Raw genomic sequence first — 22976 nt, forward strand, 5'->3', positions numbered from 1 at the left:
ACTGTTTTGGGGTCCCCCCAGTTCTTTCAAACTGTCTTCTTCCAGACCAGAGCCTTGGAGCCTTGAGAGTCCAAGTCTGGTGTAGGGATCAGAGACACAGAGCTGGAAAATGTGTGAGTTGCAGATGGCACCAGAGTTTTTATGGCTTATAAACTTTTTATTCCATGCTGGGATCTTCACCTTTGGATGGACTTGCAAGGTTGTCTTCAACTCCTGAAACTGCCCATTGTTATTCTAATTTTTTAGAGGGACGGAAGGGAAATGCCTTTCAATAACAAGTTTCAAATGTTCTAGCATTAGTTCCTCTTCTAAATATTTTTTTTCCAGAATGTTCGTACTTCTCATACTAGAAATGTTTTGTGACTTTTCCAGTGACACCACACAAGTGTGAATCAGCTTTTATTTTTTGTCTTTAAAAAGTTTTTTCTTTAAGTATACATGAATTAGATAAACATCATAAATTGTTTTCCTGACTTACTAAACTGTTTTCCTCATTTAATCAACGATAGACAAGATTCGGAAGTGCATCAGGCTTTGTTCACACTAGCATACTTTTTTAAAGTCTTATTAGTGTATGGTTTTCTTAAATTATGACCCTTGAGCAGTAAACTAGGAATCAAGAAGTTAAATTCATCTACAATATGAAATCTGAAATTGCCAGACAATAGTTAATAGTCAGTTCATACTATTTCCTCCCTTACTTAGACCTAATCCCTAATAATTTAAAAGGGCCAATATAGAGAAAATTATGGCAGTTCTGACTAGTGTATTACACAAAAACTCACATGCATGCATGGGTTTGAGATGTTCCATTAAGAAATTGTAAGATTCTCCATAGGGTTTACGGACAGCATCAATTTACTTGGTGTATGTTGGTGTGCTTTATAAAACAGAGAAAGAGTACTATATTGTAACAAATATATTGAAATCTCAGTTGTGTACAATACATCATGCTTAGAAACTAGATTTATTTGCAAATGTATTGGTCCAATTAATCTCAAGTAGGAAAAAATCACATTCAAGAAACAACAATTGCAAAAAAGACACAGTTATGTTATCATCTTGATGATTTTCCATAGTATATTTTCACACAAGTATGATTTTAGATTTGAATAAGATAACCATAATGCACAGTTACCTATAAACTAAATATACATAGTTTTCTTCCGCTGCATCAGTAATATGAACTTCTCTTGAGTATGTATGGTCTTCTAGCTTTGTTCACATGTAGCTGCCGTTTCAGAATATAGGGATTTTTCCTCTTCATTATTTCCTTATCTTGGCTTGAATTCTCTAGATCAAAAGCATCTTGCTGAAGTAGCTGTAGGATGTAAGAAGAGACACCATGGTATCTGGGGTTTGGGGTTTTTTGGTAATGAAAATTAACAATTCCTAGAGAGTTTTATAAAATTTGTCTTAGTATCTCCCATAAGGAAAAATCTTTACCATAATAACTTCAACAACAAAAACAAACAAACAAAAAATCCCAAACACTAAACTAAGATCAGGCTAAAGATGAGCTGAGTCCTACAGAGGTGATATTTAAATTCCACTGTTATCAATGGGAGTGTTGGTTTTCACTAGAAACTGGTATGTCCTTCTTGGACAAGAACCCAAACTTCAGTGAAAACTTCCTGACAATTGTCATTCTATAAACTTTTATTTAGCTTAAAAAACTCCTAAAACACTCACTGCTTCCTGGCTTCAGCTTTTGACCAGTAGTTATTATCTGCAACTTCCTACAACTAAAAAATAAAAAATGTGTAAAAGAAATAATTAAATAAAGCACAAGAAAGTCAAAATTTGGTCAACCAAAAGATGTTATATAACTGTGTTTTGAGTTTTATTTGGAGTTTTTAAAGTGTTTGGTTCATATTAGTTCTTGGTTTATCTATTAAGAGTTCATCCATTCTATTACCACATTCTTCCATGGTCAAATACAATCCTACTACCTAACTGAAAGGCATTAAACTAAAACCATTTTTATACTCACCTCAGTGTTTCCCTAAACAATAAAACTCTATTACTCACTTAATTACTCAATAAATGAGTAGTCATCTAAACTTTTCATTGAAATTAATGAAAAGATTCATAGTTTCAGCAGACTTGGAGTCAATCCTGGATGAATAAGATCACAAGAACTTGTCTCATTACATATATTGTTTATTTCAAGACGTCTTCAATCTCTCTCCCTCTGGCTCCATCTCTTCTCCTTTTGTTGTATAAATCTTTGCACTTCATAACCTTACTCCTAAGCTGAGAGAGGAATATCGTTACTTTTTAAACTTCACATGCTACTGCATGCTACTGTTGAAAGTGATGATTCTCAGCTATCACAAAAGGTGATGGGACTGCAAAATAAGGAACTGTGGTTAAGTCACAAGTGCTGTTGTGTATGGTCAGGACTATGGCATCTCCTTTTCAGCATTAAATGCACTAATGAAGAGGATCCTCCGAAAACTCACGTTCTCAAAGATGCTACAGACTTTTGTATGGGCAATCCCAGCAGATACAAAGTATTGAGACAGAAGCCTTAAAATCCAGAGCCGTATTTCGGCAAATAAAAGGGATGAAGATTCAGCAGACCGCCCATGAACCTAGTATAGCTGAAGAAACTGTGTTTGCTGGAAAGTGGGTAGTGGCATGATATCTTTTTTCCCCTACCCCAAGCAACTCCTAAGGCAATATGCAACAATGCAGGTGGATTCTACTCAGTGTGCCTCCATGTGATCATGACAGTAAGATAAACACCACAGATGGACTATAAAACACTGTTTAGGACCAGTGATCTCATATACACACAGTGACAAATTCCAAGGTCCTCTTAAGGAGCGGGCGAATAGAGAAGCAGGAGTTCCCCTGCTGCTGGTTTCCCAGAAGTGGTAAGGAGCCCAGAGTACCCAGTAAAATTATATGTATACATGTACATATGTCCATGCGTTTTGAATCCAGTTTGCATTAAGTCCTTGAAATAGTTTTTAGAAACCCTGCCTACATTTAGCTATGCCTGAATAAATCTGCAGTAATTTCTCTTCTATTAAGCAGATATTAACTTTGTGTTCTGGCACAGAGTTCATTTTCATGTGTTTGTTTGGTTCTTTGGAATGGTTACAAAGAGTGGAGAAATTATGTAGTTAAGAATATTTCACATTTATCCCCATTGGTTCTCATCCAAAAGAGACACTTAGATCTTCAGAAACTACATTAACTCACAACCCTTTTGATAAGACCGTGTTAAGACATAATAGATATTAGAGAGTATCAACAAGCTAACAAGGGAAAGAAAGCTTGAATAATGTGAGGAGGGGTGATTTAAGCCAAGAACACCTGAGGTTTGGAAGAACCCATAGGATATGGATTTTAAAAGATCACTAGAAAGATAAATAAAGCCTAAGAGTGTAATAGTAGTTGAAACATTATTTGTGACCATTTGTTTTACCTCCCAGTGCTGAAAGGCTCTGCTGTGGCAAACTTTCTGAAGTTGATATACTGTCAGCATTGCTTCCAAGCTGAAGCCATCCACAGCAGCAGGAAACTGTCTTCCTGAAATGAGATCTTCTTCATCTACCTCTGCTGTTTCCCCCACCTGGTTGTTTATGTTGTTGATAAGATTGCAGACGTTTAGCAGAGTCATTTTCCAGTAAGGAAGTTTTGCTCTGTTAACCTGAAAATACAAATGCCCATTAGTTAATGCTTTGCAATTTTTGTTTTGTTTTTAATAATAATGTAAGATGGTCAAACATTTTGGTAGGAGCAAGTTTGTTTGTTTGAAGTCCTTTTCATCTGCCCAACTTTAAGTCAGTAATTAGAGTGTGCTGAAATTAGGACAACTCATTTATTAAACATACTGAGTCTGCTTCCCCTCTGCCTTACTCCCAGGTAGATATACAGGATGAAAAAGTAAAGCACTACCAAACTAGAATGGTAGCATTTCATACTCATTGCACAGGTGCAAGCAAAAGCACTGATGGAAATTAATATAATATAAATTCACAGGTGTAAATGAGGACAATGATTCAAGCGTACTGGACAAATTCCCAGTACTGGATTCCAAGCTAGATGCCTGTGGTTAACTAGGCACTCCTCCCCAGTTCAGAACAATGCCAGTCATTTCAAAATTCCCTGAGAAAATGAACGGAGTCCCTGCTTCAGGGCAATCTGTCTGATGAGGCTGGGTCTGAAGTTATGGAATCTGAAAGCCCCGGGAGTTTTGGATCCTGGAGAGTAACAAGCCTGAGAGATGAGAATCTAAGGTCTACAGGCTTAGATGAAGATGGAGCAAAGTTGTGCAGATAGTGGATTTCTGATTGGGGGCTAGACTGAAAAACTGAGACCAGCTGTATTTGGGTGGTCCCCAGTGGAATGTTCAGAGGTGTTACAGAAAGACAGAAATAAATTGAGACATTTCAGCATGGTTTGACCCAAATTTTGCTCGATCCAATAGCTTGTCTTATTTAGGAGCTATTTCACTTTTAAAACCTCTTAAAAAAACAGAAAATAGCTTTTCAATCCAAAAATCCAAAAATTTTCATTTGGAAAATGCTCAAAAGAAACATTTTTACTTTTCCATATATATGTTTTTTTCCAAGCAGTTGTAGCAGTAGTTTTATTTAGTTTTGATTATCAGTAGAAAAAATCAAGTGGAAAACCTAATTCCCTCACTCACTGTTTTCATGCTTAGCTTGCTTTGCCATTTTCTTTGTTCTCCCACTATTAATCATTTCTTTCAAATTTTATTCCTTTTGTTGATGAGTACAGAAATTAGTTTCCTTGAACTAGAATTGGTGACAGAGCAGACTCCAATCAAAAGCCAAATAGTAAATTCCTATTTATAACTGGCAAGTGTTTCTCTGCTGAACACATTAGGCTCACACTTCACCCAGGAATTGAAATGTGGTTGTTGTTTCTTTTCCTGGATGTACAAAGTTATATATATGTATTACAGTAATACAGACATTGCCTTTTACTTAGTGACAACATCATTAAAAAAGAGTGTGGATGTGGTGTTTACTTAGCTTATCATTAAACAGTCCTACAATCTGGTGTTTCTTTAAGGCACCTTCCTAACAAAGAGGTATTCTATGCAAGATTTATGCATGTTGGTCATTATTTACTTTTTTTTTTTCGAGGAAAGAGAAAGAGAATACAGAGAAGTGAGGAAGAAACAAGAAACTAACATCACTAATAGTATTACTTGCAAGAAATTCCCTTTTGACCATAATCTTTACTCAATATACACATGGGTTTCTAAATGACAGCAATTTAGCCTTTTAATAAAATCACCATGCATTCTCAGATTCCTGACAGCATGACTCAAAAAAACAGTATTTTGTTTTGAGGGTAAAAAGAAACTACATCCTAAATTTTATTCAAAAGCTTGAAATTGTTTCTGCATTGTTTAGTTTGGGCTCATCTATTGTCCCTTCCAGATGCCACAATCAGTCTGTTGAATTATTTGAAAAGATGTGACAGGTTCAAAACAAAATTAACCTCTTTACAGAACACCTAACTTAATTAGCAGAAGTTAGATTAGCAAAAAGAGCAAGTGTCCACTGCAATTTAAAGATCTTTGGTATGTTTTAAAATATGTGTGAAATATAAAAAGAATGGATTTTCTCCTGCCAAATGAGGAAGCTTTTCCAACGCCTTGGTATTTTCTCAAGCCATGGTATATGAAAGAAATGTGAGTTAGCACTTCTCTAGCTAACTTGTAATAAAGAATTAGATCTAGAAGCAGTGCCACATGAGCAAGTGAGAGTTCCAGGGTAAAACTGAGATTATTCAGGTGGATGGGAATGGGAGAGAAGAGGAGAGGTTTGGGAAATTTGTTAGGCCTTCCTACATAATTTATAGAATCTTTTTGATCTAAATTTAACTATTTTACGTTAGCTTGCTGCATGTCTTTGTTTAAAAGAACTTTTTCTGTATACATTAGCAAAATAACAGCCTCCAGTTAGGTGAAATTTATCATAGCTGTTACTTACTAATTTGGGGGAAAAAAAATCTAATAACCAGACCTTGCGATGCTGTCTGCAACGCATACCTCATTGGTAAAGTGAGTCTAATTCCCGTTAATACCATGCATACATCACTTCAAAGTATTTTTACTTGGGTGCACCTACTTCTGATTTGCACTGCTGCCAGCTCACAAAATGAGGCTGTAATGCTTTAAAAATTTTAGTCAAGAGTGAAATAATTTCTTAACCGAATATGGATCTCTCCAGGTCATGCCCAGACACTGAACAGAGCAGTCATGTTACTATTCTACTCTACTTCATTATCACAGTAAGCATTAAAATCAGGAAGCTCTGTTTTATAGGCTATATGAAATATCTAAGGTGAATATCCTAAAGGAGTCTGCAGAAATACAGTTTTAGATGACTATAACCCAAATGTTCAGGTTCTTTTTCAATATGTGATATATTTGCCACCCAGGCCTAAGCAATACCAACTACAGTTGTTCAAGATATGTTTTGGAAAATAACTGTGAAAGAGCTCAAGAAACCTATATCTGAGACAGAACTAATTTTTTGAAGATTAACTTGAAAAAAATCTAGGAGTGATTTGATAGAACAAAAGAGACTGCATTATGAATCTGATCTTAAAAATTATTAATGCTGAAAAATTCATGAAGCGAATATCATGCATGTGTTTCCATTGATGAACATTATCCTGAAATAAGACTCAGAAATATGGCTTCCCACACCTTTTATATATTTTGAAAGATAATTTATACTGGACAAAGAAACTGAAATGAGCTGGAGAATAACATTTCCTTCTTTGACAATTGATTTGACAAATGAAGGACTAAAGATAATCCCAAGTTATAACATATATACTACCTTTTTCTTTCCATTTCTGGCTGAATGATACCCCTAGATACCTTATTGATACAGTCTGTGTATTAATATATTTTGTGTCAAAATTAATACTTCCCAAATGTTAAAATTTCTAGAAAAAAAAACAGTTCTCTGTTTTTTATATTTTTGTCTTTATGCAGCAAAAGCAGATGAAACAGATTCAAAATCAAGTAAAATTCAAGGTAACTAAGGGATAGGTAAAACACTCTGACTGCTTACAAAATGCTAGAGATACTACAATGCAGAGAACCAAAGGCTTTTTATGGTGCCTTTCCTAGGGCACTGCCTTTTACTTAGTTTTGTTTCACAAATTCATTTACATAGAATAAGAGGGAGGGTCCACTTCTTTTTCCACAATGGGTAATGACATAGAGGGTGCTCAGATAACTCTGGTAGTAAGTATCCTGGAGGATATCTGTGATGTTCAACAGTATAAACTATTAAGTCAGCAGGTCTGCACTGTCTTTACCTATGCGCTTCTATGGTTGCTTTTCAGAATAGTAGTTGAACTTTGCTTGGCATGTGACAATAAAAATAATAATAAAATAGCCTCTGTCTTTAAGTAGATATAGCACTGAGTGCTGTTACAGCAGAAGTCTTTCCATGGTATATACTGTAAATGTAATGAATTTGTATTCAGTGACTGAGTTAGGAAGTCAGGAGCTCTTAGAGAGCTAGTAACCTAGCCTGTGTCTGACAAGGTAGACTAGGCTTATCCAGTCAGGAATAGGCATCCTGGAACAATAAGAAACTGAAAGGGTCCAAGACTTCAGAATAATTTAATGTGAGAGTGGGGCTCCCAAAGACAGAGTATATCCTAGTGATGACGTCCTTCAAAAAACTTTTCCTTTCCTTTCCTTTTTAAGCTGGCATTATCTCAGCCTTGTCTGAGTTCAGCTGAGCATTTTGGGAGCTGGGAATAGAGATAGTTATTTGATGCAAAAGAGAGAGATAACAGATAGTTATCTGTGTATTTGAAACACTTCAGATTGTGCTGTCTTACCAGATCTTCCAAACAGCTCTTTGGATTTTATCTTAGAGGAAAGACAAATAAAGTATTTTAGGGACATGTTTGATCCTTTTATCTTCTTTGAGATGTAAGAGCAGGGAAGGGTGATAAACTGTATTAAATGCTGAAGACATCATGGTAAGCTTGGTAACTTCTTTAGGAATGGAGAGTGTTTCAGAACATGGATGACTCTAAAGAGTAGTTTTTAAAAGGCCATCAGACACTACACAACAGTCTGTGAAGTCATAAGCAGCCATATGGTAACTCTTTCCATAATACTGGATAGACTCCTGAATGCTGCAAAAGATGAGTGCTGTAGTTCAGAACACCTGCTATAGCCTTGACACTATACTTCACAAGTGCCCACTCATGAAGAATTCTCAGGCACATACCAGGAACCACAAGTGATAACCCATTTTGCTGCATTTTTAGATCTGGGCTTTCATAACCACATTGTTTGTTCGTTCGTTCGTTCGTTCCCCCATCTTAGAGGTGCAAACCTTAAAGTTTAAATTAGCTGGATTTCCCTTGATGTTGATTACCAAGTCCATGCCAAAAACAATAAATGCAGTTTAACAGTGATCGTCCTCAACTGGAACCAGACCCAGGCACACAACAATCCATTTAAAATGTGTAGCATCCCTAAATTTGGCTCTCACACTTCCAGTATTTCTCTACGTGGTTAGCAGAAACATAGTTTTGTTCTAATGAAGGTTACAAACCAGCAGATGGCAATAGAAAAAATGAAAAAGAATTCGTCATTTCAGTAATGAATGGAATAGTGGTACATCCCTTGTAGGCACAGTATTATACACCTTTTTAGTAATTCCACTATGCCTTACTTTGATGCCAAGAAACAATATATGTTACACTAATGAATTTTAAATGGAGATTAAAAACATTAACTCCCAGAATTAAAACAATGATGTCAGTACCATCTATCCACTGCTGCTATGAACTTCAGGGGTCACAACTTATCATATATACCATTACGAGGTCAAACAGCAAATCACCTGATGCAACACAATATGTAATAGTAGATGGCAAACATCTTTACATTATCAACTGTAGCACTATATTTGTGCATTCTCAGTTATCTGGCATGAAACTCGTTCAGAGATTGTGCTGTGTGCTGAGAGAGAAGAAGAGATAGAAGTGGGAGTCGGAGTCACAATTCCACTAACGTCAGTAGGAAAAATATCACTAGCTTCAGGGTTTTCCCCCAGGGCATATTAAGCTTTGGCACTCGGAGGAAGAACTGTTTTTGTCAGCCCCCTACATTTGCATTTATCTCTGGAAAAGAATCTCATTTAAGTCCTTCTCCTCATTAGAGAAGCAAGTGGCAAACAGGTTGGTTTGGCATCTAAGGCCAAATACCACACGAATAAAGAACATGAGGACCTAAGAACTACCACATAAGATCAAAACAACATCTCTTCCAGGCTGATTTCTTATTCTAGACTGTTCAAAGGATATTGCAAAAAAGTTCACATATAAGCAAATATCGAAAATACAGAAGAAGTCTTCCAGGAAGGCTTTATCCTTAACCTTCATCTAGTCATTGACTTAGAAAATTCTTTTTTTTTTTTTTAAATTGTCATGAAAATATCATTTCATTTTCCACTGAAATTAAGCAACAGTTGAACATCACTAGAACAAAGAGTTAAAGCATTCCACCTTAAGCCCTTGAAACTCATTTCAGGATTTATTTTTTAATATGTTGCTGAAGAAATATTAGACAAGTATATATTTCTTAGTTCGTTTGTGAAAAATAGAAGTGTTGAGAAAGCGTTTCTCTGTCAGCCTGTCCAATACGTATGTTCAACACTTGCTGCTTCACCTACGTGAATATAAGCTTGGAACTGAACTTTTGTCTATTTGTAATAAACAACATATACATCACTCACAGTTTGGCCTCTTGTCAAGAAAATGTTGTTTACCAGATTAATAGTTTCATAGTCATGTCCCCATGTTCTTGTACTCTATGAAGAAATTCCTAAACCAAAATCAGCATATGCAGAACAGCTTTTGTTTTATGACTATTAATTTTATATGCATATAGAAAAAGTTCTGCATAAAAATTTCATTTATGGATTTGACTCAAGGTTAATTTAGCTTTCATCAGACATAATCTTATTGGAAACACATTTCCTCATATAACTTTACATCTCTGCACATAACACAGTTTTGACAGTTTAATGAAAGTACCGGTGTTACGAGTGAGGGACACTGTGTGTGTGTCACATCAACACCTTTAAATTTCCTTTGAACTAAAAGAAAATTTTGTCCCAAAGTAATGTCTATCACTGAACATTTAGGTCTAGACCATAGGTTATTACTTTGTACAGAGACTTCTAGGTTTGTAATGAGAATTTATTTGCTCTCTGCCCATCAGCTAAAGGAGGAAAAATAATTACCTTTGATGTATACATATTGGTCAATAAATCTGCTTCTAATACTTTCATTTCCTCTTCTGAATCTGGGAATAAATCAGAAACATATGCTTATTATTTTATCATAAATCACAGACATTTGAATTCAGCACACAGAATTTAGGCACATCAATGAGTTTTCAAACAAATGATAGATAAAAGCGTAGCAATGTGATCTAAAGGGACTGACTGTGAAGAGGCTTTAGGTAATTGCAGCAGAAGATAAAACCATTATTTTAAAATGGAAACTCGCTGCCTTTTTGAAGCTTGATAAAGCACATTGACGTGAATAGAAAGATTCAGTAATTTCAATTCACTGTTAAAAAGGCCCACAAATCTGCAGTCAGTTCATTAAAAAAAAACTTTCGTGATATTTTTCATTCAAAATCAGCATGATTTTCATAATTACTATTTGTCATATTTGCTAACTTTAGAAGAAGCCTTTTAATATTTATTTTTAAAGAATATTCCTTAAGTAGCAACTAAGAAATTAGATTAATGGTAGTTATGAGTACTTTACAAAATTTAGTTGGATAAATGAAGAATAATTTTACTGATGAGGGGTTTGAGATAGACCAGAGTTTGGTATACAAGCTCTTGCAATGTATACACAAAAATAAAGTATTCTAACTGAAATCCTTAGGATTTTATTTACTAATTTAATTGACTTTTAATAGCTCAGTGCATCTGCAAGATCTGTGATTTGGTGAATAGGGCAATGTAACTCTTGAAAAAAAAACACAGTCAAAAACATTTCTGCTTTGGGCTGTACATAAGCACAAGGAAGAGCTGTTGCTTTGAAAATGTAACAGCAATCACAACTCAAAGACGAGCTATATACAGAAATCAGTTAAACCTTCTGCTGAAACAAAGTTCCGTTTAGGCTTTATCTTCCCCAGAGTACTGGCAGTCCAGACCCAACAATACACTTGCATTTAAACCAAAACTAAAGCAACATCTATTCCATGTTAATACAAGCCAAATCTCTGTTTCATTAAAATGATCCATGTTATTAGTATGTAACATCCACACAATCTGTGGAGAGATTCTGCCTGTTCCTTAATTTTGGAGTCATCACCATGGTATCTTACTAACTTCCACAGGAACATGGGACTGAAAGGGACTTTGTTATAAGTCCGTGCTAGTCCATACTAGATTTCTGCTAGCACAGGACACCAATCATTATAATGTTTTTTAAAAATTGATCGTGTTCCATCTTAATAATTAAGATTATCTTTTCCCCTCACACTTCTTCTTTGGGGAATTCCTGCAAACCATCAACAGTTATTCACCATCTTCTCATTTCAAGCCTGATTTCTTTCTAATTACAAATTTATTCGTGGCTAGTATATAACCTCCTTCATTACTACTGGTAGTTTTCTATTTCTAGTTTTTACCCAACTCGCATATTTTTTGAGAGCAATCATAGCCATTCCCAGCTTAGATTTTTAGGGTGTATTCACATGGTGGTTACCAAACAAACGCAACATCACCGTGCCTTTACCCCAAGCTTTTGCGAATAAGCCATTCCCCTGGAAACCACATAGATACATCACTGCAAGGTTATGCCTAGAGCTATTAGACTCTGTCTCTCACATGGTCTCCTCTCATATAACAGACCACCTATTTCCCAAGTTCTCAGAATGGCCTTCCTCTGTGCCTGATGTAATCTGAATAATTGTACAGTATACTCCAGATGAGAAGTCTCAGGACTTAACTACCTTAATGCCTAATGCTTACCACTAGCTACAGCAAAGAACTCTCTGGCACATTTTAGGATTTTACTTGCCTTTTATGGTTGAAAAACCTTAGTATCTCTTAATAAGGCTGATGTCAGCAAGTATGACCAAGTCCTATATCTCCTCAAACACTTCCAACAGGTGTGCTTCTGTTAAAGGGAGTTTTTAATAGACACTTCTATTATTTCCCAAGCTACTGCATTTTGTACTGTGGCACTGTTTTCATTATTGAAGTCATCAAAAACTTCCATGTGTTACGACAATCTTCCTCTCTACGGATGCTCTTGTTCACCTTTGTGTTATAAGAATACTACAATTTCTTGCTCTTCCTTTTTGCTTTGAGGTCGCTATTGAAAATATTGAATAGATCAGTATTACAGAAAGTCACTAGCAACTTCTCTCTCATCTAATGCTTTCCATTTCAGCACTACCTGTTGTCAATGTTATCTAATTTCTTAACCACTTTACCACTAACAGAAGCCGTACAAGCAGTGTCAGATCTGCTCAGCCTAATTTCTACCAGTGACAGCAGCAGCTGCTGGGAATAGGGGAGCTGCCCATGTGGACGGCATCCTGATTTGTGGTGTATGTCCTGGGTCACACCAGCTGGGGACAACGAAAAGACGTGCGTCTGCTTAGCACCTGGGTTTTGAAATGCCATAGGGGATGGAAGATAGCTGTGGAAGTGGAATGCTACACTGAATACTTAGGTATTAAGAAATGTTTTGATTACGCATCCTGGAGAACATTACTTAGGAGACTGTTCCAGCTTCCTAGAGTGAAGAAGGAAGCAAAGCTTGGGTGTCTATTCAGACAGGAGCACACAGAGATAAAATAGGACTGAAAGGCAGAGGAGGAGGTAAAAGCATGAAAAGAACAGACTCTCAGAAAGCACTGAATAAAAAGTCTGATTATATGTTATTGTTCATATCGACAGAAAATCCACACACTTTGCTGTCCTCTTGATCATTCAGTACTTATTGACAAGAAATAATGTTTCTATTGATATATCTGCATTCTACAAGAATAGTTAAATTCCATAAGAACACACCTTCCCCTGAGGGCAAGCATTTTCAAAAGAAAATTAAACTGAATGATCATTTTCTTTACAACATAATTGTCCATATTAATTAAAACTGACTCGGCCCTTCCAATGGCATTTCTCATTTAAATATGATTTCAAATTTCAAGTAAATGAAACATCATGTCAATTATACATACAATTTTGTTTCTTTTTTATGAGGCTATTTTAGTTTACACTTAAACCTTTGACTTTAATGGGTTTTCAGTCAGGCTCTACAAACAGCAGAGTCAAATATTCTTTACTGAAAATACTAGCCATGTCTTCACTTAAAAAAGCTTTAGATATATGAGGAGAGAATGATAAATATTCAGCATTGTCACTAAGACTACAGGCTCTCTAAAACACACGGAATAATTATATTTGAACTGTGATGAATATAAAACACAGGCATTATGTGCGTTACATTTTTCTTCTGCAGAATACACACTGGAAACTTTCATCTAAAGGGAGAATTATGAACTCGTGAATCCTCCTGAATAGTGAAGATACCTGTATATTTACTCTTCTAAATTTCGTGGAGTTAAAAATTAGAGTAATTTGCAAGTTAGTAAGATTGGGTTTTGAAACCTTTCTTTCAAAACCTTTGTTTCTATGACACCTGGTCTGTGTCTGTATGTGTACAAACATGTTTAATTACCACTAAACTATCTTTTTTGTCATACACACACACACACACACACACACACACACAAACTTAGCTGTGTCATTTTCCAAGGGAGCAAGCAACACATTTTAATACATAGTCCTCTTTTTCAAGTTTCTAAAACAATTATTCTTGTAATAGTAACACACTTATATTGAGCTTCCTATTGCATGATCTGCATCTAGTTCAGCATTTTTTGTCATCATTTCAAAACACTCGATAGCAATTTTTTTCCAGAATCCTAAACTGTATTTCGGGTAACTAAAGGGGTCTGATGTAAACCTGAAAAAGTGGACATATAATCATGATGATTTGTATTACCGCAGGTATTCATAGGGGCTGTAGAAATTGTAATTTCTATGACAGTTTGGAATTAGGTGGTGTTCAATAAATCACGTATGAGGGAGCATTGCGTGTAGTTAAGTAAGTGGTCTACACCGGTACATGTTTCTCTATGACTAGTCTACAGCAACAAGCATGGTACTGATGCCGTCTCCGATGCTGTCTGAAGGAACTGGCGAACCGCAGGGTCCGGGTCTTACCTGAGCAGAGGCTGCAGGCGGCCAAGGCCAGCAGCGCCACGCACACCAGCTGGGCTCTCATCCTGCCGCGCCGCCGCTAGCAGGGCAAGTCCATAAATCCTAGGGAGAGACGGACAGAGAGACACAGAGAGAGAGACACGCGGAGACAGCGCGGCCGCTGCGCTGCGCTGCCTCCCGCGGGCGGCTGCCGGGACCATGCGGGGCGCCCGGACCCTTCCCCAACTATATAAGCCGCGGGGTGATGTCACGGCAGCGCCGCCAGCGCCTCCTGAGGAAGCGCCCTCCCTCCTCCTCCTCCTCCTCCTCCTTCTCCTCCGCCTCCGCCGCCATTCGCCGCCTGACGCACGCGGAGACCCGCGGAAGGGGGGGGGGGGTGCGCGGAGCCCTGCGTGGGGGCGCGCAGCGGCTCCGTGGCCCCGCACGCACACCACCGCCCTGCGTGGCCGGAGCGGGACGTGCCGAAAGGCGACGCTCCTCTAGCCCCGAAAAGCGTTATTGTATTTATTTATATATATATTTTAAAAGTAGTTGCTCGGACAGCCGGTGCGCGGGGGGGGGGGGAGCCCTGCGCGCAGCGCCGCAGTCCTCTCCGGTCCTCTCCGTCGGTTTTCCCTTTCCTCCCGGCTCGGGGAAAATCGGGGCGAACCGCGGCGCGGAGGACGCGGAGCCTCCAGCAGAGCTAACGGCAGAGCCGTCCGCTCAAGATTTTTCCCCGATGCACAGCAAATTATAACACCTGGCACGGCGCGACTCCGTTACCCCCGAAGAGCGCACGCCGTCTATCAGCCAGCTATTGCTTCGGGAGTGTGCGAGCTGCTCCAGGGCATTCCCGCAAAATTTACTTTTTCCAGTTGTATTTTACAACACTAGTAGGATTTTTTTTACTATTATTATTTTTTTCCTCCACAACTAATACGGACCTGACTTCGTGAGCAGCATCCCGGGCTTAAGACACAGTGAAACACGCGGGGGAGCCGACAGGCGAGGCGCAAGGCAGGGCGGCGGCAGCGGCCGGCGCTGCCCCGGGAGGCGGCGGGGGGCCGCCGCTCCCCGCTCTTCGCTGCCCGCCCTACTCCGCAGGACACTCAAAGTCTGGTATGGGCTCTCCTGGATCCCGGTNAAAAAAAAAAAAAAAAAAGCGAAAATGATCCGAAGGAGAGGGTAGGGCAGAGTAGTATTTAATGTGTGAGTATATACGTGTAAAGCTGAAGGCTGGCGTCAGCCTCCATCGCTGTACTGCTTTTAGTGTGATTTTTCTCAGATCCGGACAAATGCTCCATCTGTTGAATGCACATATTACAATGCGGAACATTTTGATCTCGGTGAATACATTTCAGGGCTGATGCACATGCCACATATAGCAGGAACACACTCGCTGAATAGTAGATTCTTCTGTCGTCTTCACTGCAGAAAGTTTCCTTTGAAAAACAAAGAGCAAATGTGAGTGATGGCAGTGATGAGTTCTGTTTTCCTCCTGTGTTCTCTGTGCCTGTATATGAAACACTGAAATAGATGCCACAGAAACAGGAAACACACAGACTTTTCAAAGTCCTGCTGTGGAAAACACAGAGTGAGAAAAGTTTAATTAACTGATCTCCTTCCTCCCCGAATCAACATTTGCAGCAGAGCAAAATTGAAATTTGGAAGTTCTTTTGTTTTATGCTCGAATAAATATAAACAAGAACAAAATTTAGTACAGGGCTGTGGTTTTAGATGTCTTGAGAACACAGATTTTTGCATACTATTGGGAATATGTCTTTCTGCTTTATTAAGCAGGGATTAAAAAAAAAAAATCACATTGTACAGGCTCTGCTAGTCTGCCAGAAAGTTTTAGCTATAGCTCATCTGCCTTAGCACGGAGGTTAGATTAGCTGGCCACTCACACTCCCCTCTAGTCCTATTTTCTATTATTTCCATGATGTGAAAAGACCAATCTGCAGCTGATTTTGCTCTGCGGGTGTTCTGCAGTTCAGAAAGCTCTATGAATGAGAATCATATCTCATAGATATTTTCTAGTGCCTACTCTCTGTCACAGATTTCTTCAGTAGTGTAATTGCCCATATTCTTATGTAACTGGAATTTATAGGAATGATGGGTTATTTTTTCCTCAGGAAGACAGTAATTGTCAATTTCCCTACCATTAAAATCTGTGATCACCTAATTATTGCTTTTTTTTTTTTTTTTAATCCTGGGATTCCAGTTATTAGTGATTCCAAGGGGATGAATTTATGGTATGTTATGGCCCATAATCTTTTTTATCATTGCTCTGTTTTTACCCTTTTCTTGGAAAATGACGAAGCAGAAAATTCAGTGTTCAAAATATTCTTTGCTTTCTCATCATCTTCAAAGTTCTTGACATATTATCTTCAAGTGCCCTGGATCAGGCACGACTGAGCTCAGACCATCAAGCAATTATGTTTTTTTCTCAATAGAATAGAACTGTCTTCTACTCCCCAGTTACTCCTTTATTTACTTTTTTCCAGCTCTTTCCTGCACTTGTGCTATCTTCTGCTGCTCCATTAATATTTACATACTAGGAATTTTAACCGTTTTTACAGTGCATTCCCCAAATCATCTTGACTTCTCCAAGATGTCTTCATATCACATTTTTCCTCACAAAAAGGGTTTATCTTGCAAAGGAACATACTCCAGAGAAGATTTAATAAGGAAAAAAAAAAAAAAGTATTCTCAGATCTCTTTCTCTTTGTGTTTGTGTCTTTTTTTCTTCTTTTTTTCCTTTTTTTTTAGTATTTCTCAAGCTAGAGAAAACATGTACAGTTCTTTGTTGGTGGCTGTCAGTGTGGGAATCTCAGTCTATCTTTACTTGCCCTCAACACATGGTTTAAACAGCCTGTCCAGGCCCACTCATCAGCTCCAATCTCAACTGTGATGCATCTGAAGATAAGAAAACACTCAGGCAAATGGCCGATCCATGAAAGAACAGATACATGAATTTACCTCCATTTACCTGGTCATTGGAACACGAAACTACTATCATAACATATGGATGACACCAAACACAAAAGCTGTAATCACAAAACAGAAGGGAAAAAAAATTGCTAATTATCCTGTAATAGCAGGTACTGGAGACTATAATAAAGAACAGTTGATTCTCCAGTTGGCAAAGTCTTATGGATTGGGACCAGAAATAAACACAGTGAGAACAAATGGAAGGCTGAAGCTGCTGAAGACTGAAGCTGCTGAAGTCTTGTCAGTAAATATACTAATGTTGTCTGAGAATTTTCCATGAAATTGTTTTGTAGCCAGACCTTGCTGCAGGTATAGAAGTTTGGCACCTGGAAGAGGAATCGTCCTGGAAGAAGTCAGCAAGAAGTTTTAAACACCAAACTGTGGCTCAAGATGCTGACTCACAATGTCAAATTTGAATTTAGTTGTGGTGATTTAAGCTATTTTACTCCTACACCAGCTTGACTATCAACAGTTTAGGTTAATATGCTGGGAAGAAAATTTTGGTGAGTCAAGTTCATTTCTATCATGTCTGCTTGAGGGACAATAAGCTCCAGCAAAGCAGCAGGACAGACAGGAAAGGGTATTCAAAACATATTTAAAGCATAAAGCATAGTCACACACTGTAGCTGAATTTCCAAGGCATTGCGAGTCCTCCGTGTCTCTTTCTCTGAGCTCAAAATATATATCTAGGGTTTTTGTTCTGTTTGGTCAGGACAGTGACTTTCAGGCATTGATGCTGTGTTTACCTTCTGAAAATCCTAAGTCAGATCCTGGAGATCAGTTGTGCTGCAGGGGAGAACAGAAGCAGCTTAAAGGTAAGGGGAGTTGATCCTTAACATGCCTGGCCATTCCTAAGAAAAATGTTAGGCATCTGCTCTACTTCAAATCTGATTTCCTTTCATCACTCTGTGTCTTTCAATTTCTAAAATTTCCAGAGGTTGTGCTCTGCAAGGAAACCCTGAGGAGGCAACTGCATTATGTGCAAGAATGTTCTGTTTTAGAAAAAGCATAAACAACCACATTGCTATCTGAATCAGTAATATTTCTTAATATGCAGTGAATCTATGTCACATTTTGAAAGGAGCTGCACATCAGCAGAAGCCTCTTGGACATCTAATGGCTACAGAGGTATTTTGGTGTGTTTTTAAGTTCAGGAGTCTGAAACTGTGAAACTGGCGTTCTGTGTAGACTCTACATATGAGGACTACATGCTTGGCAAGGCTTCTTTTCTTGAAGCTCTGACACTTGAAATGGTAGTAACATCTCAGTACCCCAGGGGATCATGATTCTCAAAGATTTTTAAGTGGCATCTCAACAGATTAACCTGAAGGATCATTTCTTCTTTTGAACACTTTTTTTTTTTTTCTCCACAAAAGCACAGATTAGGTATTAGATTTTCAGGACTTTGAAATTCCTAATTCTTCTCCTGACAAAACAGGTTCTGTCCTGCCATTACAATAAAGCAAATATAGTATGTATGCAACTACAGAACATACAGTTAAAGTTACTAATGTTGTGAACCTTATGGTCATACATATACTTTTATATATATATATATGTATGTATATCTGTTTGGAAATTGTTTAGGAAATTAGGAAAAGTGATTTTGGATAAAGAAGGCCATTTAAAATGTCCCCTTTGGGCATTAAAAAAAAAAAAAACTTTCCTCCTATACTCACTTTCCATTCATTTTTCTTGCACTAGAATCCTTTTGCCTGAGAAGGCAAACATTGCAGTTTAGAAATGCCACCACAGTGTGTCATGGGAGTTATGCTTTGGACACCTCCTGCTCACTTTCACCTCTCCAAAGTGGATTCCCAGACCAGACTGCATCTTTCTCATTTCTCTGATTACACATTTTTCCCAAATACCTAACTTAATTTTTCATCTGTCTCCAGTGAGCTATACATTTTCTAATTTAAGTTCCAGGATATAACATATACAATGGACTTGGGTGAACAGCCTGATACAACTTTGTTAAAGATTGCATATTCATGTAATCCACTGTTCACCAGAGAGGTCATGCTTTGAAATTCTATGTTAAACTGATATAATTACAAGTTGCAAAATTCTTGCTTTAATAATATTATGGTTGGACTGAGCAGATAACAATGATGATAATCTGCAATTCCTAAAAGAGTGAAATGAAATCAGTCTGAACTCAGAGGGGTGACTATCTCTTTCCTATGATATTTGGATTTTGGCTGCAATTATTCTTCAGTTTTCCCTGGAACATTATAACTGCAGGCAGGCAATATGCACTCTCACATTACACTGGTTTAATTATGTTACATAAGTAGAATTTGGACTCCACACTAAAACTCTTGAAAACATTCTATTTTGTCTTTCCTACCACCTTCACAAGTTTTTTTTAAATAATCGTGCTGTTATTTCCTTTGTATCCAAGAGACGATTTCACTTTAACTAGTTATTTAGAAGTCACACAGTCATGAAAAGATTTTGAGCTAAAAATACTTAGAATATTTCCTGTGTGCACAGAGAGAGGCAACATGTTATTATGATTGTAAATCAGTGAGATTATGCTGAGACCCTAATTTTGCCAGGTATGTGTTCTTGCTAGGAGCCCATAACCGGTTTAGGGAGTCCTAACTACCAGTATCCTCCTCCTTCTGTTTCTAGAAAAGGGAGTCTCAGGAGTCATGGCCTGTCTTCCACAGTTCTTCTACTGTAACATGAGAAAAGATTAAGAATCACTGCCTCAGTTCGTACAAGTATTTTCTTTATTCAATTTGATAGTTATTTTTTCTTATCTTCTTTCTTCAGAAAGGTTCATTAAGCAGGGCAGAAGCACTAGTTTTATTTAAATTTATGCTTCATAAACAAGGTGCTTGGTTTGACCATTTATAAGTAGACCATTTAAAAATCATTGGTTTAGGAGTTATCTTCAGAAGCAAACTATGAATTCAAAGAGCTGTGGTTTTAGTACTGTGCCAACATGCACATTCCAAATATACACCTTCTCTGCAACTTCTAAACCTTTTACCTATGAGGGATGGAAGGCATCTATGTTATTTGCACATCTGTGAACTGAAATTTGCATGTATAGCATTTGAGAAATTCCTTGGAGATTGAAAAGCAGACATCCCAATAAAGAAAGACAGCGTGGTAGTAAGAATACATGTTACAACAGCAAACACAGGCAACCAATCATTTACAATATAAGCAAAAACAGAGCTGACAAGAAATAAAGCAGTCTTTCTGAAAAATAAAATCAGGCTTTGCATCAGAAGAGTATTTTGCATTTACATAATACCTTTCAATTTCAGTGCTTTAGAAACATTAATTAACTAATGCCATGTCTAAACTAAAATTCAGGTTATAAATACATACTGGTCTGGAGAAAAATGTTTCTAATCTGGGACAGTTTATACCAGCCTTGTTTTGACTGGAAAGGCTTGTCACAAGAAATACTGAAGAACTACAGCCTTTACCCCTACTCCCTATCAAAACCCTCCAGAGCAGTGCACCCTCTTAGCCAGGTCTCATGCTGGTAGTACCACATCTGCAATTGCCATCCACACCATAACCATGTCAAGCCTTGGTTTGCTCACTCCTCTCTCTCGCTTCCCCTCTTCCTCCGAACGGAAACATGCCAGGCTGGCAAGAGGACAATTTCGCTGCCATAACCGAAAGTAAACTAGGGGATTCAGCTAGCACCAAGAGCTCACAGCCCAGATTAATGCACTGATGCCAGCAGTAGCTTCTGCTGCAGACATGATCTCAGCTTCAAACCTCCCCTCTGGTGCATTGGTTTGTACTGCTGGAGCCATGTTTAATTGAGACCCATCACTAGATGATGTAGCCCAGTCCTGCAAACACCTCCGTACATGTCTAATTTTAAGAAGATGGGTAGCATGACTCAAATGCTAAAAATCAAATTTGTCTGCATCTGGAACATTTCATTTACACACATTGAGGAATGTGAGTTGCTGATTTAAAGAGTGAGGCCTGGATTTCTTCTCTTGATTTCAGTGGGATACTTTGGGAGTAAGATTAGGCATTAACTGAAAATATGTTAAGAGTCAAAGGTTAAAAGTAGGTTTAAAGAGCATGAAATTTGCCTGGTGGTGCCCTGGACATTTCACATTTTTGATTTAGGCAAAATAGAGACTTGAAAATCAGGAACAAAAATTTAGAGCAAAGAGGCGAACTTCAGTCTTTCTCCCTCTTCGCTCCCTTTTGCCCCCATCTTCCCTGGATGAACAAGTGCTCCAGCTATATTCACTGCTAACTGGTGAGACAGCTTGATATTCACTGTTAGGGCTAACAAATGAAGGACAGCTTGGCAGAGTTGTAGCTGCAGTGATCTCACTCCATAGGGCCATATCTTTACAAGCAAGGTAAGGTTTTGGAGGTGAACCTCTCTACCCTTGTTCCACAAATAACATCAAAGGGAAAAGATTTGTTTACACAGACGGGGTCCTTCTGCTGTGGGAACAGTAGTTTGAGGTCATGATGTAGAAAGTATAATGTTAGATAGCATCACTATAGAGCTAAGGGGGGTTTTAGAAGGAATGAAGTTCAAAACTTTAATAGGTTTGGCACGCTATCTGTGGCAGGCTTACACAGGTACAGCAAGTACAGGTAACTCCTACTCTCTACAGTCCAAAGTTGCAGCAGAAGGATGTGCATCATGGACTGAGGCCTCCATTAAAGTAGCAGACACATTTGCCTAACCCTTCTTCTGGTTTTCAGATGTTCAACTCTTATTGACCTCAGCAGAAAACACAGGATAACACTGACCAACTTTAGCATTCTAAAAATCACCTCCAAAGTTTCTCAGAAACAGAAATGCTAGAAGTAAGGGGCTGGCCATTAGCTAATGGCCACACACATTTGTTTATAATGGCTAGTTCAGATACAATGCTAACTTCATCAGATAGCTTGTGCTGGGTGATCCTTTGTCCTTCCTGTACATTTTTCTTCAGCAGAATAGGGATTATGGTTGTGTTTTGAAATGTTTGCAGTGTGCAGATGCCAGCACAAATGCAGCATAGCCTAGAGCCCTTGTACAAGGGGCATAATACATGGATGCTAAGGGTAATTTTCTTTATGCAAAAGACAGAGAATAGGACACTTCTCCACTAAGTATAATAATAATTCCAGCTTTTTCCCCCCTCCCATACAGTTCTGCTAGAAGGCATTCATATCTGCAGCACTGTGCCTGTGCTTTTGCATCTATGCTTCCATGTAAGCAGTTTCTTGCAAGATCATACCCCTCTTGGTTGTGTAGCTGATTGTATACCAACCTTGTCATGGTCTTATGTACCCAACCACCTGGATCCTCTTTTATGGGTAGGGCTCCACCATGGCTTGCACAGTCAGCCATAGTCAAAATCAGGGATCTCTCTCCTCAGGGGCTCCATCTCTTAGCACTAGGGAGTTAGGCTCAAATAATGAAAGTATTATCCTTATCTGTTAAAATCAGTGGGAGTTAAATACCTAAACAACTTTGCGGATTTGGACATGACGCAATACTAAGTCAAAAGCACAGGATCTATATCCCTGTATTAGGTAACAATATCCCCTTTATTCTGCTTGTCAGGAATTAGGATACTAGCAGCCAGCAGGCTGAGGAGAAAACCAATAGAATACATTCCTATTATCCTGCAGAATTTGAGCGCCTAGGTCTTTGGCAATTATCTTGCTGGAATGATAATTAACAAATTAGCCAGG

The 22976-nt window shown here is 38.1% G+C and overlaps 1 protein-coding gene across 1 annotated transcript; it reads right to left on the minus strand.

The window, feature by feature from the left end:
* Positions 1-948: 948 nt before the first annotated feature.
* Positions 949-14603, minus strand: NTS (neurotensin). Its single transcript, XM_026063724.1, has 4 exons — positions 14310-14603; positions 10287-10348; positions 3440-3664; positions 949-1321 (listed from the first exon to the last, which is right to left on the minus strand). Exons 1-4 carry the CDS (start codon positions 14368-14370, stop codon positions 1175-1177), a joined length of 495 nt encoding a protein of 164 aa, XP_025919509.1. The 5' UTR covers positions 14371-14603; the 3' UTR covers positions 949-1174.
* Positions 14604-22976: the final 8373 nt, after the last annotated feature.

The sequence above is a fragment of the Apteryx rowi genome, unplaced genomic scaffold, assembly GCF_003343035.1.
Source record: "Apteryx rowi isolate R43461 unplaced genomic scaffold, aptRow1 scaffold_1007, whole genome shotgun sequence".
In the NCBI taxonomy this organism is placed as follows: Eukaryota; Metazoa; Chordata; class Aves; order Apterygiformes; family Apterygidae; genus Apteryx; species Apteryx rowi.